The 19,155-nt window shown below is 47.6% G+C and overlaps 1 protein-coding gene and 1 long non-coding RNA gene across 10 annotated transcripts in view; one reads left to right on the top strand and one right to left on the bottom strand.

The window, feature by feature from the left end:
• The window catches only part of COL6A3 (collagen type VI alpha 3 chain), a 53,786-nt gene extending 34,858 nt beyond the window's left edge, over window positions 1–18,928 (top strand). For 2 of the 9 annotated variants that reach the window (XM_085553403.1, XM_085553404.1), the window contains 18 exons: window positions 485–511; window positions 624–668; window positions 770–823; window positions 959–1,021; window positions 1,755–1,820; window positions 1,956–2,009; window positions 2,454–2,489; window positions 3,184–3,246; window positions 3,477–3,539; window positions 3,722–3,784; window positions 4,004–4,066; window positions 4,398–4,448; window positions 4,706–4,741; window positions 4,847–4,909; window positions 5,043–5,105; window positions 5,246–5,278; window positions 5,382–5,418; window positions 5,530–5,651. In XM_085553403.1, the coding sequence (XP_085409529.1) occupies window positions 485–511; window positions 624–668; window positions 770–823; window positions 959–1,021; window positions 1,755–1,820; window positions 1,956–2,009; window positions 2,454–2,489; window positions 3,184–3,246; window positions 3,477–3,539; window positions 3,722–3,784; window positions 4,004–4,066; window positions 4,398–4,448; window positions 4,706–4,741; window positions 4,847–4,909; window positions 5,043–5,105; window positions 5,246–5,278; window positions 5,382–5,418; window positions 5,530–5,636 (987 nt within the window). In that variant the 3' untranslated portion in view covers window positions 5,637–5,651. Of the gene's footprint in view, window positions 1–484; window positions 512–623; window positions 669–769; window positions 824–958; window positions 1,022–1,754; window positions 1,821–1,955; window positions 2,010–2,453; window positions 2,490–3,183; window positions 3,247–3,476; window positions 3,540–3,721; window positions 3,785–4,003; window positions 4,067–4,397; window positions 4,449–4,705; window positions 4,742–4,846; window positions 4,910–5,042; window positions 5,106–5,245; window positions 5,279–5,381; window positions 5,419–5,529; window positions 5,673–5,703; window positions 6,198–6,838; window positions 6,939–7,428; window positions 8,128–8,943; window positions 9,047–9,135; window positions 9,417–10,464; window positions 10,726–12,475; window positions 12,551–14,624; window positions 14,805–14,915; window positions 14,970–18,175; window positions 18,347–18,501 lie in introns of those variants that run through there. The other 7 variants (XM_015868077.3, XM_085553397.1, XM_085553400.1 and 4 more) reach the window with 7 other exon arrangements.
• On the bottom strand, window positions 950–3,727 carry LOC146760124 (uncharacterized). The gene is made up of 3 exons (XR_014948360.1): window positions 3,592–3,727; window positions 1,511–2,110; window positions 950–1,086 (listed from the first exon to the last, which is right to left on the bottom strand). It is a non-coding gene; the product is annotated as an uncharacterized LOC146760124 (long non-coding RNA).
• Window positions 18,929–19,155: the final 227 nt, after the last annotated feature.

The following is a 19,155-nucleotide window of genomic DNA, read 5'->3' as shown; positions in this document are numbered from 1 at the left end:
ATATGAAAGCGCTGTTTCCTACCATTTGCTCTGACAGCAGGATCCTCTGGCAGGGAGTGCAGGAATGCCTGAACCAAGCCCATTAGTTGCAGCTGAGCTACTGAGACTCCTTAAAAAGCTGCCCAGCCTTGGACAAAACTGATGCTCTGTGTGGCCCCTGAGGTCTGGATCCATTTAAGAAGGGGTGTGGGGAGAAAGCAAAGTCAGTGGCAATCCAACTCATTATCTATGCAAAGAGCTAAGGAATAAACTATTTTATTGGGTCAGCTGGCTAAAACCCACTGTGCACATATTTTATCTCAGTGTGATTGGCCAGGAGACAGCTGAAGGTTTGCACAGGGGAAGTGAGGGATGGTTAGCCCCCTTGCAGCACACCTTGTCCATCCCAGCCCATCCTGGCTCTGGGTCCACCCCTCTTCCCCACTACAACCCACAGAGGTGGCCCAGAGAGCAGCACACTTACTCCTTTTTCTGATCCCTTTAGGGTTCTCGGGGATTCCCAGGAGAGAAGGTATGCAACTATTTCCTCCTCACACAGTGATGAGCATGAGGATGCACCAGCATCCACCTCCCTGGTTCTCCTTATCCTTGGTGAGCATTTGCTTCCCACATCTCTTCTGCAGGGCGAACTGGGAGAAATGGGTCTGGATGGCATTGATGGAGAAGAGGTCAGTCATTCCCAGCACATTTCTCTTTACAATGTGATGTTCAGGTGAAAAAGACATGGAAGTAGCAAACACTCACCTAAAATATTCCTGTTCTTTTGTAGGGAGACAAAGGCTTGCCTGGTTCCTCTGGAGAGAAGGGGTTCTCTGGCAGGAGGGTAGGTGTTCATCACACACTGTTACAAAGGGTGGAAGGGAGCCTGGAGAGGGTGAAAGGTCCTCTTCTCCCTTTGGGGCTAGGGAGCTGGTGGAGACAAGCGCTGCTCCTGTTAACTCTCCCTCCTTTCTCCCAGGGTAATAAAGGAGCCAAAGGTGAACGAGGAGAGCGAGGTGACCGTGGGCTCCGTGGAGATCCTGTAAGTGTTGCTGGGGCAGCTTCTTGACCTCCCCCTCCAAGTCCAGGGAGGGGGTGGGGTGTCTTCTGCAAGCAGTGAGTGTGTATTCACGGTTATTGAATGCTTCTGGACCAGAAGCAACAGCTCTCAGCCTTGCAGCCTGAAGCGCAGATGCTGTTGGCAGTGGGTTATAACACATGAGCTTGTTCAGCCTATGCACCCTGCCCTCCTATGAAGGCTGTGCCACAAAAAGCCTCCTTGCCCTATAGCCCATAGCACCAGGACAGTTCTTATAGTGAGTGTTCAAAGGCAAACTTTCAGGCCAGGATGCCTGTGTGTAACAACCTATCGTGGCTGGGGAAGAGAGCTGCGTGAAAGGACAGATCTGAGGGCCCAAAGCCTTCCGATGGTGCAGTGGTTTTAGGGCAAGACACCACCAAAGGCTATTTGCTATCATATGGGCAAGGGGCAGGTCCAGTAACAAAGGACCCAAAGATGGGGAACACATACCTCGGGGTACTGGGCTGTCACTCATTGCTTCAGTCTCTTAGAAATCCCATTCCTCTTGTCAGTGTTATTATTTCTCAGCTGAAAAGCCATGTTTGCCTTGAACCACCAGAATTGTGCACTTAATTCAGTAAAAAAGAGGGGAAAAAAAGGAATTATTGGTTCTGAGCTGTAACAGAGCAATTCGTGATGTGTAAGTTTCTTGTCTCGCTCACACAGCTGTTTCTCATTGCTCCATTGCTTTCAGGGAGATTCGGGAGCAGATAATACTCAGCGGGGAACCAGAGGCCAAAAGGGTGAAATCGGACAAATGGTAAAGCTCCCTTGTTGCCTTTTGTTGTTTTTGTTTATACAATGAGATGGGACAGAGAAAGTAAGAGGAAAAAAAGATACTGCCAAAAAGGTGCAAGCTCCTTGAATTCATCTCACCCTTGTGTATTTCCCTTAGGGAGAGCCTGGACCTGCGGGGCAGAGAGGCCCAGATGGAGGAGTCGGGAGGCAGGTAAGATGCTGGATCTGCAGGGCTGCTGTTGTTTCAAAAAACCATCTCCATCCCCTCCTGCCTTGCCACACATTTAGTTCCATGAGCGTCAGGAATCACTGCTGTAGGGAGAAAAGAACCACACTCAAAAGGAAAACACATAGCTGGGATGTCTATGTAGCTGCCAGCCCCTCAGCAGAGGGGAAACACACTGCTACACATGAGAATGAACAACTCACCTATGTATGGTGACAAGAGGCTGCAATGAAGGAGAAAACATGTCAAAGCTTGGTTTGCAATCGCTGGCACAAGGTGGAGCAGGGATTCCTCTCTTACCTCTGCCCCCAGTAAACTATTTGAAGTCAATTTTGCAATAAGAAGTGAAGAGTGCTACCCTAAATGCAATAGAGTAGCGTGCATGCTTACATCCATGCCTAATGTGTCCCATTATTTCTGTACTCACAGGGCATGGCAGGACGCAGGGGGACAATAGGAATCAAGGTAAGAATCTGTATAGTAATGCAATAGAAAACGTAACAGTGATAGCAGGGTATCAAAGTCCTAAGCTACAGCAAGTGAGGATAAGCTCAAATGCAACAGCCACGGACATAGAAACAAAGAAGAAGTCTACTTACCCTTGGAAGGCCTCAGGTAGGCAGGAACCTCCAATGAGGTACCTCTATTGCCAACCCTTAAATGAGGTCTGGAAACGAGTGGTTCCTGGCTCCACCCCTTCTGGCCACTCAGGTACATGCATGCACCTGAGCTCCCCTGGGCTGGCCCTGCCTTCCCATCAGGTGCTCAATCACTGCTTCAGCCATGACTTAGCATTTCTGCTGCAGGTCTGGCACTGGTGCCTCCTGCTGCAGGATTTGCTTCCTCTTCCCTGCTTCCTCTCACCTGTGAATCCACTTACAACTCTATAAGCTCCCTCTTGCTGCTGTGAAATCAGGCTGGTGGCAGCTTCCCATGCCAGACCAGGCAGCATAGTAGGGTCAAAGCATAAATGATGTTAATGTATACATTGACACCCACTGATTGTGAGAGGCAAACTGCCCCATTGTTTCCATGCTTGTTCTTATTCTACAAAATAAATAAAAACTATTCTTCCCTGCCCTTCACATAGCCATAAAGCAGCTTCCCATGCCCTGACACACCCTGTCCCTTGCTAACTTGTGCTGTTCTGCACCTCCAGGGCACCAAGGGCGCACTCGGCCAGCCAGGGCCAGCTGGAGAACAAGGCATGAGAGGACCACAGGTCAGTGAGAGAAGGCAAAATGTACATCTTGTGGCAGCACGCTGTTGCATTCCCCCTTCCCAGGGCCTGGATAGCAAGGACTGGTGGGACTGATGTGCAGTTCCCAAGGCATGATGTATTCAGAAGCCATCTGTTGGGTGCTGAAGAGTTTGCTTTCCCTCCCAATCTCTGGTTGTGCTGGTGTGTCTCTCCCCATGTATATTGATGTATCTCTCCTTTCTTCTGCACAGGGCCCACCTGGCCAGATTGGCACTCCAGGCATCAGGGGAGAGCAAGGTGTCCCTGGGCCCAGGGTGAGTCCTTCTGCCCATTCCCAACAAGGCTCAGTCTGGAGACCTCACTGACCTTCTTACAGTGCTTCGAGTGGCACCAGCCCTAGTGGTTGATCCGTGATTCCTGTGGCCATGCAAATCCCTCATTTAAGGTACTCGGTTGTATTGACAGGCTGCCAATATGCCTCTCCTTTCTGTTCCAGGCTGGTGGTGGGCAACCAGGACCACCAGGAGAAAGGGGCAGGATCGGTCCATTGGGACGAAAGGTACGTCTTCATGAGCTCTGGGAATCAGAACAAAAACAGCAACCAGGAGCATAGGAATGGGCTTTAAATAATACTGGAGATGAACATCTTGGAGCAAAATTAACTCATCTTCATTGGGTGGGGAGGAGCAGACATGATTTTTCTGCTGCAAAAACAACTGGCTTGTGAAAAGAAACCAGTGACAGTGGGGTGTATGACTAAACATGCTCCTGTTTTCAGGGTGAGCCTGGAAATCCTGGACCCAGGGGACCAAATGGACAGCCAGGCCCACGAGGAGAGATGGTAAGGGTGGTCATGGACCAGCTGCAGGCTCTCATAGCAGAGAGTTTAGCTTGCATGTCATCTTTATACTCTCCAAAGTACAGTATTAGAGAGGGAAATCAGCCCCATGCCTTCCTCTGGCATGAGCATAGTTTTACACCTAGTATCTGTAGGCTAAGCAGACTTCAATTCATTCTTGTTTAAGCAGCACTTTGTTTGTACTGTTATTCTCAAAACTAATTTTCCAGGGCCTCTGGCACTGGTGTTTTTCTCTACCAATGCCACAGGCTCTGTAAACTTTAAGGTACTCAAGCATGACTGAATATTAATGCCATTTCTTTTCCAACTTCAGGGTGATGATGGACGAGATGGAATTGGTGGCCCAGGTCCTAAAGGCAGAAAGGTACGTGCATGCTCAACACAGCCACCTACCAACATGAGTTAAAAAGGATAGGGAGGAGCAATCAGACCTCAAAAAGAATGTCTGTTCTCTTTTTGTTAACTATTCAAGGAGCAAAATCGTAAGCCAAATTCACAGTCTCTCCCACTTTTTCCTCCATCATTTTAATCTGTTGTTACATGTCCATCTACAGAAACAGGATCATTTTCTAAAACCCTGTTTTCAAATAGAACTTTATGGTTTTATGTTTTTTTCCCCAGGGAGAACGTGGCTTCGTTGGCTACCCAGGCCCCAAGGTACAATGCAGCCCATGAACTATGGGTTCACTTACCAAACAACGTAGCTACAACCTGAGGACCTGTGCAAATTGAGAGCTATGATTTCTGTTTGTCCCCATCCAGGGTGAACCTGGTGACCGTGGTGGTGCTGGAGGCCCCGGACCTAAAGGAAACAGAGGCCGCAGAGTGAGTATTACTCTGATGCAGTCTTTCCCCTACGCAAGTGCACCCTGGAAGACATGCACGTCTCTTCTAAGGGTTAACTCATGCTTCTGGGAGTCCTCCAGCTGACATTCACAGAGAGGACTTCTCTTTCTAGGGAGACGCTGGAAATCCTGGCACACCTGGTCAGAAAGGAGAGATTGGATACCCTGGACCGTCTGTAAGTGTTCATTGCACCCAGAGAGTCTCCTCATTGCCTGTCTGAGAAATGTGACAACCCCTATTTGTGCCAGGGGTTGAAAAATATGCCTACTGAAGTTACCTACTGCATTCAATTACTTTTATTATTTTTATTAACAGGGACTTAAAGGTGATAAAGGACTATCCATCAGTGTAAGTGTGGCATCATTTCAGCCTTATTTTGAGATATTCTTTTGTTGGCTCTGTCCCATGTTTATTTGCCCTTTCTAACTCTCTCTCCTTCTGTTTCCTAAAGCAATGTGCTCTTGTGCAGAACATCAAAGATAAATGCCGTGAGTACCTCAGTGCTTTGCTGATTCCCCTTTGCTACCCTTGTATGCCAATCACATCACATGAATGGCACTGACTGAACTGCTTTTTTCCCCCCTTTATCTTTTCCACAGCTTGCTGCTATGGTAAGTTACCTTCAGTCCTTTACGTCCTGATGCTGTCGTGTGCAGGAACTGTTATTTCCCCCACAAACGTGGTACAAATGATTGACTTCCCCTGAGCATGTAGTCCTTGCACCCTGACAACTGTCTGGGGCACACTTTGTTCCCAATACGTGTTTTTGGCAGGTCCCAAGGAGTGTCCTGTCTTCCCAACCGAGCTGGCCTTTGCTATTGACACCTCCTCAGGTGTCGGGAGGGATGTCTTCAACAGGATGAAACAAACCGTGCTCAGAGTGGTCAGCAACTTAACCATCGCTGAAAGCAACTGCCCTCGTGGTGCCCGTGTGGCTCTGGTCACCTACAACAATGAAGTCACCACAGAGATCCGCTTTGCTGATGCCAGGAAGAAATCGAGCCTACTCCAGCAGATCCAAAACTTCCAGGCAACCCTGACCACAAAGCCACGCAGCCTGGAGACTGCCATGTCCTTTGTGGCCAGGAACACCTTCAAACGTGCCCGAAGTGGGTTCCTCATGAGGAAGGTGGCTGTCTTTTTCAGCAACGGGGAGACAAAAGCCACCCCACAGCTCAACGATGCCGTGCTGAAGCTCTATGATGCTGGGGTCACTCCTGTGTTCCTCACCAGCAGGCAGGATGCAGTTCTCGAAAGAGCTCTGGAGGTTGGGGCTGTTCACCCTTTCTTTCCTTTCCTGCTCCTGACCTCAGTTCAGTTCATTGGGAGATTGATGGCATGTTTCTCTTGGCTCTTCCAGCTGCTGGTTGGCTTCCATAGGCCTTTCAAGTGCTTAGCGCTGAGAAGCATTACTATGCAAACTCATCTAGCATGTCTGTTAGAGAAATTTGAGATACATGCTGCAAAGCTCTAGCGATGTTATGATGAGTCAATTGTTTCTCAAACCATGGCTCCCGTGTGCTCGACGTGGTATGAAAAAGATTGCTTCTGTAGCAAGAAGGAAAGGCAAAGTCAGTGGGGGGGGGGGGGGGGGGGGGAAGGTAGAATTGTGGTAGCATCCTTACTAAAGGGAGAGCTGAGGTATATACATATAAAGCAGAAAAAAGAGCCCTAGCTGAGCATGCTAAACGCTGATTCAAGTGCTTGACCCTTTTCATGTCTAAACTACTCCCACTAACCAACATCAGGTGTTCTAGGTTCCTCCAGATAGGAGGCACCAAAACCAGCATGCTGCGTAGGGAACCCCTTAGAGCTGGCCATGAGGTTGCTCTCCCCTACTTTCTGTTGAAAACAACAGAAGGCAACAATGCTAACATCACGGCTTTCTTTTTGTTTGCATCTTACCAGATCAACAACACAGCAGTTGGACACGCGATCGTTCTCCCAGCCAGTGGCAGCCAGCTGAACGACACCATCCGCAGGCTCTTGACTTGTCATGTTTGTCTGGGTAAAGCATCCAAATTCCCTTCTAGATGGTGCCAGATCCTTCTGGTTGCATAGCAGTTGGTTGTCAGTGGTACAGAAGGGAAGCCCAGCTAGGAGTCAGCTCGTTTGCTGCTGAAGACAAGGGATCCTTGTTTAGGCTGAGCATACTTGCATTGTGACTAAGGCGCACTGTTTGTTAGGCATGTTCTCCAGGCTGTTAATAGAAACTCTGTTTTTCAGCTTTGACATCCCAAATACCATTATCTCAGTGCTCTAAAATATGGCCCTCTGTCATTTATGATTGAGAGCTTCAAAAGTCTCTTTGGACAGAGGAGTGCAGTATAAATACTAATTGTATGGTTAAATGTGTTTTGGGATGAAATTTCTTTGTTAGCAAGTAATGGACCAGTGAACGTCTGTATCTTAGCAGCATCTCATGTAATAAAGAGACTGTCAACAGTGACAAGGGATGGTTACCTTCAGGTGGTTAATCCACTGTATTTCTGCCCTAGATGTGTGTGAACCCGATCCCATTTGCGGCTATGGCAATCAAAGACCTGTATTCAGAGACAGAAGGGCAGCCCCAACAGATGTAGACACCGACATAGCCTTCATCATGGATAGCTCGGCCTCCACCACACCTCTGCAGTTCAACGAGATGAAGAAGTACATTTCCCACCTCATAAGCAACATGGAAATCAGCTCTGAGCCAAAAATATCTCAGCACCATGCGAGAGTGGCAGTTCTCCAGCAAGCTCCTTACGAACATGAAACCAACTCAAGCTTCCCACCAGTGAAAACAGAGTTCTCATTAACTGATTATGGATCCAAAGAGAAGATCATTCATTACTTACAGAACCAGATGACGCAGCTCTATGGCACAATGGCGATGGGAAGCGCAGTCGAACACACGGTGGCTCATGTTTTTGAAAGTGCACCAAACCCTCGGGATCTCAAAGTCATAGTTCTCATGTTAACTGGAAAAATGGAAAAACAAGAACTTGAGTACCTGCGGGAGGCTGTAATTGATGCAAAATGCAAAGGATACTTGTTTGTTATCTTGGGCATTGGCAAGAATGTGGATGTCAAGAATGTCTATAGCCTCGCTAGTGAGCCAAACGACGTGTTCTTCAAACTGGTCTCTAAACCTGGGGAGCTTCATGAAGAACCCTTGCTACGCTTTGGGAGACTGTTGCCATCTTTTATCAGAAGTAAGTATAACATCCTGCAGTCAGCGTGGAAGGGGCAACACCTGACCTCAGTGGGATTAACCTGCCAGCTTGTGCCTGTCTGCTGGGTGCTCTCTGTCCTCACCACCTAACTGGGCAGTAGTACCACTGAAGAAGTAACCTTGTTTTATATGTTCTATAACTTGTGGTGTTTTGTTACTGCCTGTAGGTCTGTCCAGTTGTCTGTCTCTGTGCTTTGGGGTCCTTTTGGCCTCCTCATCCCACTCATCTTTTTGATCCACCAAGCAGAGTCTGTGTGTGCATCTAGCTTGGCCTCTACGGGCTCATTATAGAGATCTAACCTAATCGTGCCTGGCATTCTAGCTGATCTGCAGTTTGTCCTGTTGGGTCTGGTTGTGCTGAGGATCTGAACTGGAGCTTGTCTTGCAGTAAAATAATAACCCAACATGCACACATCTTCCCCGACAAAGAAATGTTTAGTTTTTCTCCTTTTGATTTTTTCCAGCCACTGCTTACAGAGATCTTGGAAACTTCTCAGTAAAATACTAGAAGTGTGGTTGGAAGTGCTTTGCTATGAGAGTGCTGTTTACATGTGACTAAAACACACAGCCATCTAGTATCTTGCAGCTACTGCTCTTTGTATGTCAGAATAACAAGTCTCTCTGCCCAGGATGCTGCACTGACCACAAAAACATCAAGAAACAGTCCATAGCTTTTAACAAGAGCAAGCAAAGAGAAGTGTTTTCTTAATCAAGAAGAAATACATGTAATGTGATGTTGGTAGGTAACAACCACCTTCAACAACAGCGTTTAACACCAATCTACCTCCATCTCTAGGTGACTTTGCTTTCTACCTGTCTCCAGAAATAAGGAAACAGTGCAAGTGGCTTCAAGGTGATCAAACACCCAAGAGCCCTGAGCATACTGGACAAAAAGCAGTGTAAGTAGACCTCCAAAATTCTGCTTCTCTAGTATTTGGGAAAATAATGAATATGAAAAATAGACATGAACTGCTTTTCACTTTGATAGACACGTGGCCCCCAATGCAACCATAACCCAAACCATAAGCACCACCACCACGCTAAGCACCACCATCAAGCCTGCTGCAAGCACCAGTGCTCATGCCAGGACCACCACTGCCAGCACCACAGCCCAGACCAGAGCCACGGGGAGGCCCACAGAGAGCACTACTGTCCAGGTGAATGCTACTGTACAGAGCCAAGGAAGCACTGCTGCCAACACCAAAGCCACCAGCCGCACCACAACAAGCACCACGGCTGCAGCAGCAAGCGGCAGGAGAAGACAAGGAGGTATGTAGAAGGCTGTCTCCATTCCTCACATCACTTTCTTGTCTGGGTTTGTCTATGATGTAGCAAATTAGGGCTTTGCTTACTTCCCAAGAGAGTCATCCTAATGAGAAATGCCACTAGGAAGCCAAGTTTTATTCTTGCAGAAAGACATTTTTAAGTGCAAAGCTGTACTGGTTTCTTCTCAGTAAGAGAAGTGAGGCACTGGCATGGGCTCCCCTGGGGTCACCATCCCTGGAGGTGTTACAGAACCATGGAGATGTGGCACTGAAGGACATGGGCAGTGGGCATATGTTCACACTTGGACTTGGGAATCTCAGAGGTCTTTTCCAACCTGAATGGCTCTAGGATCTAAGAATGGGACAATCCATTGCCTGCTGCCCAGCCCAGTAACATGGTGACAGAACACTTCTCTTTCTAGCATGGCCCCTTTGCTTTCAGTGTTTTTATCCCCCTAGCTATGTTTTGCTATTTATGGTGATTCATACAGAGAGGTTGTTTGAGTTCTCTGTCAGCTAATATAAATAGTTGAAGTTCATTCATCACTGAATTAGTGTGGAGGCCTCGTTGGGAATGATAAAGCTGTTCCATATGACTACAGTTCACGTAAAGAAGCTTTCCCATGTGCTCCTGCAGGGGGGTGCAGGCAGCTCTCTACAAGTAACAAGGAACATCTGTCAAAAGCTAAGCCAGTTGATGAACACATCACCATGTAAAAACAGCTTTTGCAAGGTCAATGCTTTCATCTGCTTTCAGGGAACAAGCTTTTCTGGGTATTTCTTGTTCCACTGTTGCTTCCAAGCAATGTTAAGGCCTCCTCCAATGCTCCTCTGTAGCAGGAAAACCTTTCTCTAACAGCTTCTGTGACTTGTCTGAGGTTACATTAGGCCTGAGGCCAGCTTTGCTTTAAGGTCCTCATCCAGGCCATGAAAAAGAAAGCCTCCCTACAGCACACTGGGGATCAACGTGCTACAAGTAGACTCTCACCTTTCTTTCAGACCTTTCCTCTCCAGACCTTCACACAGTTTCTCTCCCTGTTCCCAAATTGCAGCAAAGATGAATGACATCCAGATCACGGATGTCACTGAGAACAGCGCCAGGCTGCGCTGGGCCAGCCCTGAGCCACACAACGCCTACGTATTTGATCTCGCCATCACCTTAGCACACGACCACTCTCTTGTGCTGAAGCAAAACGTAACCGGCACTGAACGTGTCATTGGGGGCCTCAGAAGTGGACAGAAATACCTCGTCTTCATTACCGGCTACCTGAAATCCCAGCCCAAAGTGACCTACACAGGGACATTCAGCACAAGTGAGTTCCTCTTGGTGAAATACCAACATTTATTACTATTCCCCTCTTCCCCCCCACTTAGTTTAAGATAACAGACACAAAATAAGTAAATAAACATGTATGGAAGGGGAAAAATAATAATAACCAGTCAGAACGTATGGTCCCAACCCTGGCAACACTCAGTTGTGTCACTGCTTTCCAGGTATCCTCTGTCCCCATTTATGAAACATTGGAATTATTTGGCAAATGAAAAACGACACTTCAGGGGCATTAAACTGACCCAGATTGTGGGAGAATTAAAGCCAGTCCTGGAGGGGTGTTGGTCTCATTGTGCATGCAGAAGGCTTTGCACAATGGGTCCTGCTAGCATCCAGACTGTAATTAGTAATAAGAGCCAAACACGATTAATAGTCAATTCAGATCAGCTTAATTGCAAAACAAGCAAGAAAAGCTGTTTCTCTGATAATAATCTTCATGGTCACTATCTGCTCAGCATACTGCAATATCCAAATAAAGCATATAGGAAGGATAAAATGGTGAATTGAGTCTTGAGAATCAAGCTCCACTTGCAAAGATCACATGTAAAACTCACCAAACCCTTTGGCGTTGCCAGAAGTTGCTCTGTAAGAGAAGGCCAACTTTTCCCTTCAGCAGTTTGGCATAGAAGTGCCTTGGCTGGATGATGCGGCAAAGCTTGTGTTGGTGCCACCAGCGCTGCCCCTGGCTGTTCTGGCACTTCAGAGCCTCCTCCACTGCCTGCAAGGAGCCTTTCTTTTGGCTTCAGTGGGTTTGGATCAGGTCTGAAGTCTCTTACCTTCACCAACAATAAACATGCCCACAAAAGTGTTGAGAAAACACATCAGTTTGTGGAAGTAATATTTGTATGTGTTGACTTAGAGCCTCAGTGCCCAGGGAGGCTTCATTTCCTATAGAAATCATGAATGGGAACAAATTGGACAGGCAGCAGCAATACCACCTACGTGGCCTTAACACCAGGTAGCACTGTCTCCCTCACTCACATCCATTCAAGACATTCCTCTCCATCCATCAGTTCTTGTGGCTGCAGCCCTCCAGCCCCGTGGAAGGAGTGTGATGCAATATTAACCACCATCTCCTTTCTAAGGCAAGGGATTTTTTTTCTTCCCTTGATGCCTGTCCTAAATGACCGAGTCCCCAGAGGGCTGTGAGGCTGTGATGTGGGGAATGTGGGCAGAGCACCACTGAAGCCCTTTGTGCAGTGCACAGACAATCCTTGAGGACTGCAGGGGAGCAAGACAAGATCCACCACAGCCTCTTTGTTCTCTTGGTTGTTGTCTTAGCCCACCCTCTCTAAGCCTAGAGGAGTAAAGTTAAACCAAGAGACAACAACTGCTCCTCCAGAGCCCCTGCCCCATCTCATGCTGTGGTGAGAGCAGTGGCTACTCAGAGCTGGTTGAGATGGATCTCCATAACCACCACAGAAAAGCCCAATTGTGCAGCACTGCTGCTAATTGAGGAGAGCAATGTGAAGCATCCTGGCGCAGCCAGATGGTTGTGGATGGATTACTCATTGTGTCAGCTGCATCCAATAAACATTTCTGAAACATACGTGCTAGGATAAACAGATCCAGGCCTGATTCCTACAACCTGCATGTCCCCTGATCCCTCTGCTGGAATTGAAGCCAGTGTGCTGGAATGGCTCACCAGTACGGCTGGGGGTGGTGGGGATCCCCAAGGGTGTTGCTGCAGAACATGGCTGCCCTTGGCTGACCTCTCTTTCTATCTTCCCCAGAGACCCCAGCACAGCCCAAAGTGGCCCTGGCCAACATGATGCTGAGCACTGAGCCACTGGAAGGGCCTGAAAATGGTGAGTGTTGGTGCCAATGAGAGAGATGGGCTGGGAGCTCTGAGAAGAACCTCCACAAAAAAGAAAGCTGCAGAGCTGTTGGAGCAGGTCCAAATGAGGACCACAAAAGTGATCAGGCTGGGTTGAATGGGACCTGGGCAGCCTGATACACCAGTAGCAACCCAGTCTGTAACAGGGGAGTAAAACTGGGTGATCTTTAAGGTCCCTTCTAACCTAAGCCATTCTGTGAAGAGCCTGACCATTAGCACTAGTCTTTCCCTTGCCCACTGCCAAACACAGACTTCCTCAGAGCAAGCATAGCTCTGCTAGGGCCAAAGGATCTTCAAGTTCTTAACTTTGCAGAGCCAATAGGATGTGGGCTAGATAAAAGCACTGAGCATAAAAGTCTGTACTCTGCATGATGCCTCAGACCCACGTTGCATCCAAAGCCCACTACAACTACTGTGATCTTTGCAGGAGCCTCAGACCAGGCCTAATTTCCATAATAGAATTGGAAGATGAGCTTGAGCCCAACTACTGGCCACTCCCCAGGGTCACACTACAACCCATAGCCTACCTCATGCATGTAGACATCAAACTGTTTGCTCCTCCTCTCCTGGTCTGCCATAAAGAACAGCACTTGGCTCCTTGGTTTAGCACAGCTCCCAACAAGGACTTCACCCATAGCCAGGGATTGCAGGGAAGCTAGAAGCAAACACTTGCTTATATTTAGCTGACTGACAGCTTCCCAGCTGCCCTCTCTATTTTCCTACCATCAGTGGCTTATCACAGTAAAGCACTAACAAGCACCCACTCTGCTGATAATCACATTAACATACCTTAGTTATCCTGTTAAATCACTGCAGCTGTTCAAATGTTGCCTCATTGCTTTTGTTGACATCAAGCTCACTGTATCAGCCCTACAGTTCAATCACATTGTAAGTGCTGGGCTGTAACTATAGAATGGGAAGGGTCTGTGGCCTTCATAAAGCTCTCACAGGCACCGACTGTGGATCATCTGACATCTAAAAGTCATCTCCATATAAGCACTCTATTTTAATAAGCCTCTTGCTCACACTGTGGCTCATTATCTTCATCAGGATCTTGAGGAGGAGGGGAGAAGGGTGTTAGAGTCAGGGAGCAAAAGGTGGAGGTCTAGGGTGGAGGTCTCAAGGAACATCTTACCTGTGTCTTGATGCATGTCCCATCACTGCTGTGATGCTCTGAATGGCTTCTCCTGCTGCATCTGCAAAGTGCCTCCCACGCATTCCCACTGGCCAGTCCCCTCCAGGTGACATGAACCCATGCCCTGGCTTTGCTTAACCCCTCATGCACCAGCCCTTTGGAGACAAGGTGTAGTGCTAGGTGGGTGTGTTGATATGCTCTGCACATCAATGCACATCTCTGAGTCCTAGCTTTTTTCAAGACCCATTTGCAGCAAGTGCCCCTGCCCTAGGATTTATGGCATCTGGCTGTCAGGGGAAAGCCTTTTCTGGAGGCCTTCAAGGGTGCTGTTGCTAATCTTAAGCTTTTCAGCAGGCTGAGGATATTATAAACAGAGCAGGGCAGCAGAGATGGTTCTCTGCAGAAGGGGAGAGACCTGCACATAAATCTTAAAGCAAACCTTGGAGGAAGCCCCAAATTGTGCTGTCCTTATATAGGCAATGCAGCTGCTAGCAATGATGGCCCTTGCTAGTAAAAACTCTGGGGTTTGGGCCTAAATGATCATTTCTGGGCAGGAAAAATACCTCTACTTATGCCCTGAAGAATACCAGGTGTGGTTTGCCTTTAAAGGTAAGATAAACACACTTAAGAACAGAAGTTACTGCCAAGGTAAAGACCTTTGGAAATGGACATGGGGGAGCTGTGTGAAGGGAGGGGGAGAGAAGGGGGAACAGAAATGGAGTGATGAGGAAACAACCCCAGCAGAAGTATGACCCACCTGCATGGTCTGATCCAACCCTCTTGGCTTCCGATGATTTAAAATGCTTTGGGTTTGATTTATTTTATTTTCTCCTTTTCCTGAATCTCTTTCCTTTTTTTCAGCTTTTAACCCTTCCGGAATCATTTAACCTTTGCACCTTTTGATATGCAGATTTGGCAGACCCTTGCTTGCTGGACTTTGACATGGGCATGCAGTGCAAGGACTATCAGGTTGTGTGGTTCTTTGACTACAAACACAAGATCTGCAGCCAGGGTTGGTATGGTGGCTGCGGTGGTAATGCCAATAGATTTGAGACCGAAGCTGAGTGCAATAGCAAATGCTTGAAACCATGTAAGTACCACACGGGGGTTAATCCTTCCACTTTTATTGGCGTTTCAAATAACGTTTGGATCAGAGAGAAAACATCCTTTAAACACCAAACCAACACACTTTTTCCTCCAGCAGCAGCTGAGAAAGCCATGCAGCAGCCACCCCTTGAGAAAAGATTATCGCCAGGTAACACACTGAAAAAGTAACCATAAAATAAAGCACATCCATCATTCACCTTCACCATTTCACAGCATTCATCCATGCTTGCCCACTATGAGATCACCAGAAGCACCCTGGTTTGCATTTGCTCCCTGATGTGGCCATGCCTCACCATCTGCTTTGCATGAGCAAGTCACCTGCATGCCTTGTCTCACCCCAGGAGAAGCTGTGGTTGCACGACCCAAGTGCAAGCCATAGCTAACACAAAAGCAGGCTGGATATTGTAAGAAGTGTGCAGCAGCGCGGTCCCAAAGCATCTTTTGTTATCACTGCATGTCTAAGCAACGCCATCGCTCATCAGTGTGCCTTTGTTGGGGTGCGAAGAACTGCAAACACTTTGCAAGGGAAATTGTGACACAGGTCTGAAAGCTGAAGAAGGGGCCAGCAGGAAAGTGGTAACAAGCTTCTTTGCTCAGGGTATTTCTCAGCCCTTTGGTTTCAAGGACCTGGGAAGAAAGCAGGGACTTACAGTCACCTGTGCTGGCAAAGCAGCGGGGTGGGATGGGAACCTGAGTCCCAAAGGCCTTTCCCTCATGGCGGTCTCCCCTTCTCACAATCTTTTGGGGCCCTTTGCCCCAAAAGAAAGGGGAGAAAGCTAGAAGCAAAGTGAGCTCTGAGACTGAGTTTGGGGGCTCATGCAGAAACTAATGGCTTGAGTTGGGAGCAGGATTTCACCCTCGTGGAGCAGGGAAGCCTTGCTGGTGGGTAGTTCTGTATAGCAACATGTGTTCCTACTAACCCCATCCCAAAGCCCTGCCCCTTCCGATCATCATCACAAGCCTTGATGATGTTTCCAGCAACTGTTGTTCAGCTTAGATTGATATTTCATGAACTTGGCACCATTCTGCCCCGGGCAGATAGTCAAGAAAAGCAATGAAGGGGCCCTGGAGGGACACTCATGTCTCTGCCCACCCTGTGAGGGTCCCCCGCTCTATTCATCGCTTTCTCTCCCTTTTCTTTTTGTTTTCTGCAAAACAGTGTGCTGTGGAAAAAGAAACTGAGCTTTTAAGATGCTGGGCATTGGGTCGGGCTCTTGGTTCAGCTCATAGCAAGGACCAGAGCCAGGTGCAACACTGAGAAAAGCCTCAGTTTCCCAAATCCTAGGGCCCTTTGGGTGTGCTCCACACCCATCCCTCCTTGGAATCAGTGCTTGGCTATCCTTTCATTATTGCAATTTATAGGTATATACATATGCTTAATTTAAACGTGAACCTAAGGCTTAGATGCATTTTCTCTATGGGATGACTTAAATACCCTGCTGATGGTGGCAACCCCCATCTTTTGAACATGATGGAGCCAGATGGCACTTAAAGCACATTTTAGCTCCTTAGCTCTTCAAAAAATGAGGATAAGGCTGTATTTTTTTTTTTTTTTTTGGCAGGAGAGGTCTCAGACCAAATGCCATCCTGTATTTTGGTCTTTTGGATGGAACAATTGAAAGATGGGGAATGATAGCATCCCATAGTGCTCTCAGCCTGGAGGTCAGCACCAGCCCACATAGTATGAATACCTGGGCTGGTGAATGGAAGGTTGGAAGGTCACTCTTCAAGGGAATCTTCATCTAACACAGCACAGCAGCCTTCCTGAAGCCAGCACTGAAATCAGATCTGCCTCCAGCACTGCCATTGAATTTCCCCATCCATTAGTTGATCCTGAAAGCTCCTGCTGCCATCCAAGAGTACGATGGGGTGAAGAAGCAGGGATGCTTTGTACTTGTGCTCTAAGAGAAAATACAGGATCCCTCTCATGGGCTGAGTGATGGCTGGCTGGATTCATGAAAGGGTGCACAGGGTTTGGAGCAGAGTCTTTCTGGTGTTTGCATCTGCTGGCGTTTTGGAAGGCAGGCCGGAAGGGAGAAGAGCTTTTAGCAGAATAAATAGAAAAGGAAAAAAGCTTGCCAAAGGGATGGGGAAGCTTTTGGCTGAAGGAGTCTGATAACAAAGCTGAATTGGAAGTTCCAATATTGATTTCAAATTCCTAGGAGAAGCAGAGATTTAGAAAGAAATCCTACTTCAACAAGCTGCTTTTAGATCACAGCAAAACAAACTGTCTGTGAACAAGAGAGTCCTTTCCAACGCTTCTCTCTCAGAAGGATGCATTCCCAGCTCACACTTCAAACCATCCAGCAAACCTCTGCTTGGTATGACCCATGCAAGGTCAGGCTGTGACCTGCTCAGCTCCATGCCTGCAGCACACAAAGAGAAAAGGCAATTAGAAGGAGAGGACAGGGAGAGCTTAGGCAGGGTCCTGCCCATCCCTGGGTTCTGATGGGCATGGGGTCCATGACACTGATTTCTCCCTTTCCCTGTCCCGCTGGCTGCAGCATTCCTGTGCTCTGTGCAGCTGCCAGCACCAGCCGCAATTTCCTTTCAAGCAAACCTGCCACCAGCACTTTCTTATTTTCTAGGATTTGCTGCCAGACCTACTTTCTAGTCAGGATTTCAGTGATAATACTCTGCATCCTTCTTCCCATGAACATTTGGAAAGGGTTTAGCATGCATTTTCTATCATCAAACTCCCTCCAAAACTTTGCTTGCAAGTATACCCTTCCATTAATTCACCCTTTATTTCTATATTCTTCTCTATTCTCCTTGTGGATATGTGGGAACTGTTTCTGGTAGGACACTGCAGCTCGGTTTCTAGCACCCCGTCTATAGTGTATCTTACAAAGGGAATGAGGTTATCACAAGACAACTTCAGGAGGTAGATTTCCTGGCCACTCATGGCTGCTATACTCTGTCTCTGTTTTTGGGAAAATGATGGCAAAAATGGTTTTCCCTTAAGACCCAGATCTGACACCTACCAACTTACTTCCTTGAAATCGAAGGGATCTGCTGACAATTGTTGCCACATGGCACATGTCCTTCTCTCTGCCTTTACTCCAGCTTCACACCATGGATGCACAAAGCAACACAGCTGATGGCTTGAAGAACAGGGTTGGCATCTTCTCAGGCTCAGTGCTGGGCAAAGACCTTCTCTTTGTCAACACAGAGATGGGGCTCAGCCACAGGAGACCAGGCAACACCTTGGCTTCAGTCCCCCCTTCTGGTCTTGCATGCCAGCCGTGTTCACTGGCATTTTTTTTTACCATGCAAATGTCTTGAGGGAGCCTGTGTTTAGCCCAGCAGCCCAGACCTCTAGCTGACTCTTCTTTCTCCTGCTTTTCTCTGCAGTCATGGACATCTGCCTGCTGCAGAAGGAGGAGGGGACCTGCAGGGACTTTGTGCTCAAATGGCACTACGACGTGAAGACCAAGAGCTGTGCCAGGTTCTGGTATGGAGGCTGTGGAGGCAATGAGAACAGATTCAACACACAGAAAGAATGTGAGAAAGCCTGCAGCCCTGGTAAGCACCCAGAAGTGGGCAAAAAAGTGCTGGGTCTGCAAGTGGACTGAGGGCGGTGTGGGCTTTGTAGCACGGTCACCAGCAGCACTTACCCTCCCTCAGCATCCCACCTGGTAACCTCATGTATCTTCCCCTTCTCCATCAAACTTCCTCAGGTAACATCAGCCCTGGTGTGGTGACGACGATAGGAACATAGAGCCAACAACCTGCCAACACATACCTCTGAGACAGCCAGGAGCATCCACCGTTGCCACCTTACCCCAGTAGAAGCTAAGGGTATAGACTACCTTGCACTGTACTATTTCATGCTTTTAACTTCCGAAGCAAACCTTGAAGAAAAGGTTTTGCTGTATGACCTATCAATATGGTGCTAAACTGTTTGTGGACTGAGTGCTACGTGTGCCCAGGATATATTGTATAGCTTCAACATTACAAAATATTTACCTGATTGCAGATTGTTATTGTGTCTGAACACGTATCTAAATTACCCTCTCTTTCCGATTCCGGCAGCCTGCCTATCTAAGGCAGCAGAAAAATTAGCAATGAAAATAAATAAAAATCATCATAATAATTTCACTGCAACTGTTACATGCTTGCTTTTATCATCTTCATATCTGAGCATAACTGCACATGGAAAGCCTTGGTGTAAGGGAGTAGCTAATGCTGATAAATAAGTCGTTCAGTGTTTCGTTCTTCCTTTTTGTTTTTCTCCTTTCGCTGGATCAGTTTTTCAAACTAGATCTCTCTTATGTATTTGTAACATATGTGGCCAACCAAACGAGCAAGGAAAAGGAAGCAAAGTTTCCAAA

The sequence above is a fragment of the Coturnix japonica genome, chromosome 7 (genome assembly GCF_054131305.1).
Source record: "Coturnix japonica strain WE chromosome 7, WE-NBRP24, whole genome shotgun sequence".
NCBI classification, from domain to species: domain Eukaryota; kingdom Metazoa; phylum Chordata; class Aves; order Galliformes; family Phasianidae; genus Coturnix; species Coturnix japonica.
This window is presented reverse-complemented; position numbering and strand designations above follow the sequence as displayed.